The 8334-nt window shown below is 45.8% G+C and overlaps 1 protein-coding gene across 1 annotated transcript in view; it reads left to right on the top strand.

The window, feature by feature from the left end:
• The first annotated feature begins 8159 nt into the window (after positions 1 to 8159).
• The window catches only part of GRID2 (glutamate ionotropic receptor delta type subunit 2), a 1378694-nt gene continuing 1378519 nt past the window's right edge, over positions 8160 to 8334 (top strand). Inside the window, exon 1 of the mRNA XM_025199482.1 lies at positions 8160 to 8247. Within this exon, the coding sequence (XP_025055267.1) occupies positions 8160 to 8247 (88 nt within the window). The remainder of the gene's footprint in view (positions 8248 to 8334) is intronic.

Here is an 8334-nt window from a genome sequence, read left to right as displayed (position 1 = left end):
GGAGGAGATTTCACGCTGTGTGAAGATCTCTAAGCACTGCAGAGCCTATTGGACCCAGCGCATTTCAAGCAGGCAACAGAGGTCTGATCAGCCTCAAGCCTCTCCCCGTCACCGAGCACAGTCCTCGACGTATCCCTCTCCCCGCGCGCAAAAGGACCCACGGAGCCTAGCAAACTTCGTGTGAGTGAATTGTGAGTGAACAAAAGGATCCACAGAGCCTCGACAACTCCATGGGAGTGATCCGAATATTGTCTGAGTCCTCAAACGAGGATTTAATCAGAGCTGTGCCTGGGAAACTGTCCAGCCTACACCACAACCATCTTTGGTGTAAGTGAACAATCTTGAATCAACCATTACGCGTCCGTGCCTAATTCTAGCGTGTCACCTGTTCTCTCCGATCCAGCGTGCTCGGGCTGCTGGCCACAGCCCGCGCGAAGCGAAAAAGGGCCCGGATCGCTCCCGGCCCGCACACCCATGACTGTGTCCAGCGGGGTCCCAGGGCCCTGAAGTCTGTGGCAGGCCACATGCCTCCTTAGCCACACATCCCAGCTCCCAGTAGTGCAGCAGGTCAGATGGACTGGCATCACAGGCTGGATTTGGGTCATGGATTTTGTTTGACAACCCTGAATTAAATATCTTGGGAAGGAAATGGGTAACATACTCAGGATGAAAAAGGTTAATATGCATAAGACCTGGACCAGTCCCTGCATTTCCTTATGGGTTTGTTTCCTTTTTGCCCTTTATTTGTCTTGGTTATTGAGACTGCGAGTTCTTTGTAGCATGGACTATCTTGCTGTATCTAGCGCAACAAAATTCCACTGCAATAGTACAATTAACAATAAATTAGTTGTAGTAGTAATTTGGGGAACAGCTTGTATAGCTCCTGTTTCTGCTAACTGACTGTAGTTTTTCAGATGTGGTTATGCTTTCTTAAAGCAAAAAAATCAAACAAACAAAGAAAACCAGCTCTTCTCTTAATCCCATCTCAGCCTTCCAAGAGGAAGGGAAATACAGGAAGGATTGGGAGTTGAATCTGCACCCCCAGATGAAGACTCTCTGATTATTACCTTTTCTCTCAGATTTGAGTTGGTTCTGACTTTTGGATGATATAAACAATAGTACAGGATGTGGGATTTCAGGTTTTAATAATTGCTTCTGACTGGTCTGTATTTTTTTTAAAAAGAATCTTTACTCTCATGGCTTATATTTTGCAACAGCTTCCTTCTCTCTCCTCGGCAGCTGAGGATGCAGAAAGACTACAAAAATGATAAATAAATGGTCACCCTTGTAACTATTGGGGAAGAGAAGAGATGTGACTAATATAAGGACTTAAGTATACACTGATCCCAATGTGCTAGAACCCTTCCTTTCTTAGAACCCTTCCTTTCCTCAGCTACTCCTTCTGACTCCTTTCTTTACTCCCAACTTCCTGATCTCCAGCAGTTGAAAAATGGGAATCTTTTAATTGGCTTTGATATTTGAGTAAATAGTTGTATTATTCGGATGGACTAGTAAAAAGACTTAGTTTTGCAACACAAGGAGTCTTGCATCTTTAATTTAAATACTGGTGTATAGGAGCTGGTCTCTTAGGTCTTTTTGTCATGTGGAAGAAACAGAGAATGTTGCTGCCTCACTTGAACCATGCCCAAGTGAGGGAAATTCAACCAGTGTTATAAGAACAGTGGCTGCTTTCCTGTTGCCATGACACTGCAGGTAGCATCCATGTCTCTATGAACCTGGATCATCATTCTCATCCCCACTGATAAGTGCTGCTACTTTTGTTACTTTCTGCTTGCTTGCTTATGGCTGGTTTCTACCATCACATCTTTGTGCTTTTGAGACCACTAGGAGGGACACACAAATTTTAGGAGGACATAGACTGAAGGGGAAAATATGGTTGTGTTCAAGTGCCAGTGAGCCAAGTGCCAGCAGGGCTTCCCCACCCAGAAGGGGGCTTACTTGGAGCTGTCCTGCTTCTGTGGCAGCTGCCAGTGAGTCCCCAGCTGAGCGGGGATTCCCTGCCCAGCTGGGGGCTGGCTGGAGCAGTCCCACTTGTGGGGCAGCTGGTCCAGGGGACAGTTCTGGCAAGCCCACAGTTGGATGGGGAATCCTCACCCAGCTGGGAGCTTGCCAGCAGCTGCCCCTCAAGTGGGAGAGCTCTAGCCAGCCCCCTGCTGTGCAGGGAAGCAGGGAGAACCAGGACTGCTCCCCAGTCCTGGTTCTACTCAGCTCCTGGATCTGTGGGGACCTGGGAGCCAAGCAGTGCTGGGACAGGATGGGGCAGAGTGACCCCATCTCAGTGCTAATCAGCTCCTGGCTCCTACGGGGAGCTGGGAGCTGAACGGCACCAGGACTGGGCAGAGAACTCCCCCATCCCCTGTGGTTCTTGCTGGTGCGGCTGACCAGGAGCAAATTTGCTCCGGGTCAGCATCTGCATGAGTAGTACTGCTCCATAGCTAATGCACAGTTTATGTACTACCTGTGTTAGCCTAAATTACTGCACATTAGCTTAATTTACTGCACAGTAGCTGCTATTCACGGTTACATGGTGACACCTTACTGTGTAGATTAGACTACTGCACTATAAAGCATCTTGTGTAGACATGCCCTGTGTTCCCTTTCCTGGTGTGTGTGTGTGTATTAGAAGAATAAGAACAAGTTCTATAAAATATCTCGCGATCAATGTACAAAGACACCTGGGGGGCACGTGTACATGAGACATTTACTGCATAGTTGATTAATTAGCTAAGCAGTAAGCATCGGCATCTACACATGCATCTCTATTAGGTTGGAGTAAACTCACTTACTCTGCAGCAGGATAGTACTTGTATTTACTATCCAGGATATTTACTGTAAGTATCCAGTACAGGATATATACAAGTGCTATCCTGCTGTGGAGTAAAAAACTTCACAGCAGTGCATGTGTAGACACTGGAGGGGCTGGCTGAGGCTTGAGAGCACTTCAGTGCAGGGGCTACTTGCTAGCTAACCCTATGCTGAAGGTCCTTTCTTCCTCATCCAGTCCCTCTGCAGCATGTTGAGCTGCGGGGGAGAAGCCCTGGGCTGGTAGGCTAACCCCTAGAGCCTCCTGCCAGTTGGGGCTATTCTGACCTGACTCCAAGTGCTAAGTATGAATAAACTGTGGAGCTTATTGGTCCAGAGCTAATTACTCCTGGGCGTGCCATTTGAACATGTGCCTGGGAGCAATTAATTTTGGAGCAATAAGCTCCGCAGTTTATTCATGCACTGTAATAGTGCATGTAGACAATTCCTGGGAGAGTACAGGTATTGCCAGCACAGGGGTGAGAGTTTGGTGTACAGCCATGTTTTTGTGAAATTGTTTTTTATTTGATCAGGCAGGCTTGTTATTAGATACAAACTTTTAAGATGCTGAAAAGTAAGCTGGAGTATACAAGGATACTCAGGTGACATGGGAGATCTATAACGCTGCAGCTTAAAGGCAAGCAAAATAAATCCACCTCAGCAGCAGTCCCTGCTAATTCACTCTGATAATATTGGTTGCTTTAAGGGTTGACTTTACTTCATAATAACCAATTCCTGAGTTCCATGGAATGAGAGTAAAGGATGAGACATAAGCTCTTAAGTAAACTTAGTAACAATGTATTTGAAATAATAAAAGCTTTGAAATTCTTGCTGTGCTTAACACGCACATTTTTTCCCCACAGAATTGAAGGTATAGGACTTGCAGTGGTGAGATTCTAGTATATATATCTTAGAAAATATATATTTTCTAGAAATCCAGAAATAGAAGCCTATTTTAGGAATAGTAGGTGGGCCTTTCTGGCAGTTCTCCTATGTTCAGATGCATGGGTGACTGGTGCCTCTTGAGTCTGGGGGTGCACCTGCAGCAGCCGGTGGCAGCAGTGGGAACGGGGCTGGTGAGCACCCACAGAAGCTGGTGGTGGCAGCAGGGATAGGGCTGGTGAGCAGCAGCAGGGACAGCCCTATTGCGGGGGCACGTGCCCCCCCTGCATGCCCCTCCCACAAGTTACCTATGTTCAGGTGGCATCAATAACAATTTAGGTATCAATGTTACCCATTCATGATGGATAGCTTTCAACTTGAAGGAGTGATACACTCTTTGAAATCTTGCCCCATAATGCAATAATACTGAGCCATTCTTTGAAAGGGAAAGGAATACATTTTTCCACCAAATAAGAGAGCCTATATTTCACAACCAATTGTTTAATGTTGGAATTCACTGCTACAGAAGGTCATTGAGTTAAATGCCATCTTTTGGATTTTTTCTTTTAAAGGATAGCTTTGCAACCACTAACAAGATTTGTAACTATGCAAGTTAAGATAAAAAGGCTAATTGAATATCAGACTTCAGGACATGAGCTCCTGGGTTGTTGGGATCAGAAAGAGATTTCTCCCCTCTGACTCTTCATGCCCCTCAGTACAACACTGTATAGTGGGCTAGATGCACTATATTTGCCTTCTTCAGATCATTAGGTATTGGCTACCATCAGAGGCAGGATGTTGGAGCAGATGGGAAAATAGACTGATCTAATATGGATAAATTATGTGTTCCAGTTCTGTGCCATTCTTTAAGGTTGAACATTATGAAATATAAAATATCTAATTCTACTGCAGAATTTGCCTATGTTTAAACTTATCCTCATTTATGGAAATGTTAAGGTTTACAGTGAAAGTTCTGAACTGCATAGTAATGCTCCGGTATTCTAATTGCCTCCCAGCATATGAGCCCACAGAAAATTGTGATTCGTTTTATTGCTATGTTAAGTTTAACTTCAAAAGCTGCAGGTGTTCAGGATGAAACAAATGTGTGGGGCAAGACCCTGATTTTGTAACCTGGTCTTCATGGTCACGCTTTTGAGGATTTCCACTGGATTTCAGCAGGGTTCCACGTGGGAGAAAGAAGCCCGGAGAAGTTTTAAAAAATCTACCCTTCTCGCACACAAAAGCTTAAAACAAATAAGAAAGGAACACTCAAAACCTTATGTAGAGGAGGATAAAGGTATGTGCTGGTAACATTTTGTGAGAGAGCCTGCTTCTGGTGCCACAAACAAACAATGATTTTTACCAGCAGTTGCAATAGCTGGGAGAATTAGGGTAGCTGGTCACTGGCAGCATATAAACACTGTTGTGCTGCCTTGACCTTCGAGCTAGGCAGGAAGATGTGAGGATTTAAAGCACTGCTGACTGGTCTATGCCAGTACTTCCACAACTTTATTTTAGTGTTTCTAAAGAGAATCATTTCAGTTCAACAATAATTTATTCTCTAAAACAAGTTTGTTAAAATTGACTTTTGAATCTAACCTCCGACTCCCTTCTCCCAAATTTCAGGTTCTTTGCCCTATACTGCCTTAAATCTACTGTTGAACATGAACTATATTAGAGTCATTTTTGATCTTTGAGCTTTGCCTCTTTTCCATTAAGCATGACCACAATCTTAAATTACAATTCCCCTTAGTATGGCTAATCCAGGGTAGATTTACTGAATGCTTTAAACAATCAGGAAAGACAGCTGGCTTTAGATAAGGGATAGGAAATCTTAGTGATCTTAGTATAAATAAAGATTAAAAAGTTATTGTACTTTCTGAAGATGTTCTTACTCTGGCTACTGTACACTGTACATTACGGAACAATGTGCCCCCCTCGCCACTCCCAAAGAAGCAAATTAGCATTTCTTGTAAACTCCGTTCTTTTCTGGAGAAGCAATAATGACTAAAAGAGCTCCTAAAGTTTGTTGGATAAATCAGAATTTATTCCTAGTAAAATTAGCACCCATAACATTCACTCCTACTGTGAATATATCTAGCAAACTGCTATCTACAGTAGAAAGCCATTTTTTTGTCTGTTTACAGGTATTTGCAGGTCAAGCTGGTCTATGTAAGCAGTGCTATATCAGAGTGCAACACAATAAAACACCAAACTATCATTGCATGTGCAGTACCCTTTGCATTACATATCATACTTCCCTTTGCGGAATGTGTTTTTCTTTTCTTCCTAAATACTGTGCTTTCTTGAATTCCGAATCTTAAACTGATTTATGATTGTCCTGCTCCAAGGGCCTTACCCCATGCCCTCTCAAGTCATTAGGAAGCCTATCATTAATTTCAGTGGGCTTTGGGCCTGGCTCAAAGCCTTTGGAGCATCATCACCTCTGTGGAAGTGTTTACCTGCCAGTGCAGACTTAAGCAAGGTTTAAATTGTTGTTGTTTATAAAATACTATCTCACTCTCTAGATTTTTCAATGGCACTTAGTTTATTGCTTCAAGAACTTATTTCTTCTGCCTGATCTAAATCCTTGGATTTTAGTATACAGGGGTGCCAAGTAGGTGAGCCCATGATTTAAACCAATAACAATTTTCCATTGGGGAATTGAACAGGTGGAACATGCAATAAATTTAGTGACCTTAATATAACTCCTGCCAAAAAAACCAACAATTTGTGCTAAGTCTCTAAGGAGAACTCTAGGAATGAGACAGAAGGGGAGTGCATAGAGTGTGCTGTATGTGGGAGTCAAGCTTACACAACAGGGTTGACTTCTATCAGGTGTGAGCAGTGGCTGTACCTGCTGGATCAGAGATGTTTTCTAATCCAGGATTCTGCCTCCAGCAGACCCAAAATCACTACCCCAAACAGCTAATCCAGATGAAAGTGTAAGAAACCTGAAAGTGGGAAGTATCTACTCTAGAAGGAGATCTGACCCCTGGATGCCATTGCCATCTGTGAAATGGGCACACACCCCTTGGCCACACACACAGTCTATGTTATTTTAAGCAGTTAATGGCATAATGAGACTCCAAGAAAGAAAAAGTGCTCTGCAAAAGTGCCATTTTCCCATAGCTATTACACTAGCACCCTAGGGAAAAAAAAATCTCTTTAAAGTAATTGTGAGTGTTCCATCAAAAATGCCAGATAATTAAAATCATATTAATAGCTTTTAGGTCATGTCTTTTTTTTTTTTTTTTTTTTTGCCTTTGAGACCAAATGTCCCTGATTTTAATATATATTTATATATATTCACCCTTCAAGCCATGTTTTGACTCAGTTTCCACACTGGCAAAGCAGAAGTGCCCATGTATAGCTTTGAACTTGATATATGCGGTAGAGTTACAAGGTTAAATAAATGGGGGTGGATTTTGGTTTTTGGGGGGTTTTTTGTGGGTAAAACAGAGCATTAGATTCCCAGGGGGAAAAAAATAGTCTCCACCTCCCCTGAATGTATTTTTAGGCTGCAGGTACTCCTGCCTGTGTCTCTTGCTCAGTCCCAGCTGAAGATTTCAAGGGAGATGAGAGCTCTATTTTGTTTCTCCCTTGTATTGCAGATAGGGGGAGGAGGTGGTTATTAGAGAGGAGCTCTCTCTCTCTCTCTCTCTCTCTCTCTGCTTCTCCCTCTCTCTGGCTGATAGCACTTATCTCTCGCTCTCTCTCCTTCTCCTAGGTGATCCATTTCTAGGCAACGTGCTGGCTGGTGCCGGAGCTGCCAGCTCTCGCTGCATCCCACCAGCAAAGCGAGCTCCACAAGCATCCTGCAGCCCATCCTCTCCCTGCCTCCAGCCGCGGCTCCTGCTCCTGCCCTGTCCAACCACTACCTTGCGCGACAGAGACAGCGCGTTGGGCTTGATTTGCGGATCTCTCCTCCAGCCGGGGGGCCGCGATTTGGAAGCAGCTTCAAACCTCTGCATTACCTTGAAGTTCACTTTATTTTTTGGCCTCGGCGGGGCTTTTCCTCCCCACCCCCGCTTTCCTCCCTCTCGCAGGAATCTGGCCGCTGGAAACGGGATCGCCTCTTTGCTTGCCCCCCTGCCCCCTGAAGGCGAGTTTGGCGCTGGGCTTTGGGGCTCTCCGGCCAAGCGGGCTGGGGCAGGGGCAGGTGCCGTGGCCGGGGGAGGGCCGGGAGGCTGCAAGTTGCTGTGCGCACGCCGGGACTGAGCGGAGCCGGGAAGGATGGGGATGGCGTGAGGACCTGCGACCGGGCTGGATGGATTAGCTGGCCGGACTGCAGCGATGCCAGGGAGCGCCCCGAAGTGACGCGGGGCTTCGGCCGAGGAGAGAGGCGCCCCAGCCCCGCGGCTCTCTGCCCGCCTGCCGCCCGCAGGCCCCCGGGATTTAAAGCACTCTTGTGGCCCCCGCACGCCTCGTGCCCGCCGCCTCGCTCGGGGGAGATGGAAGTTTTCTCTCTGCTCCTTGTGGTGTCCGTCTGCTGGGCGCGAACCTGGAGAGCCGCGATTGCAGACTCGATCATTCACATCGGTAAGGGGGGTGCTGCGTCGGCCGCTGCTGCTGGACACTTTTCCAGCTCTCCTCCTGCACCCCCAGCCCCGTGTCTGTCTCTTCGTG

This window comes from Alligator sinensis, unplaced genomic scaffold (assembly GCF_000455745.1).
Source record: "Alligator sinensis unplaced genomic scaffold, ASM45574v1 scaffold194_1, whole genome shotgun sequence".
NCBI lineage: Eukaryota > Metazoa > Chordata > Crocodylia > Alligatoridae > Alligator > Alligator sinensis.
The sequence above is the reverse complement of the archived record's forward strand: the minus strand, read 5'-3'. Positions and strand labels throughout refer to the sequence as shown.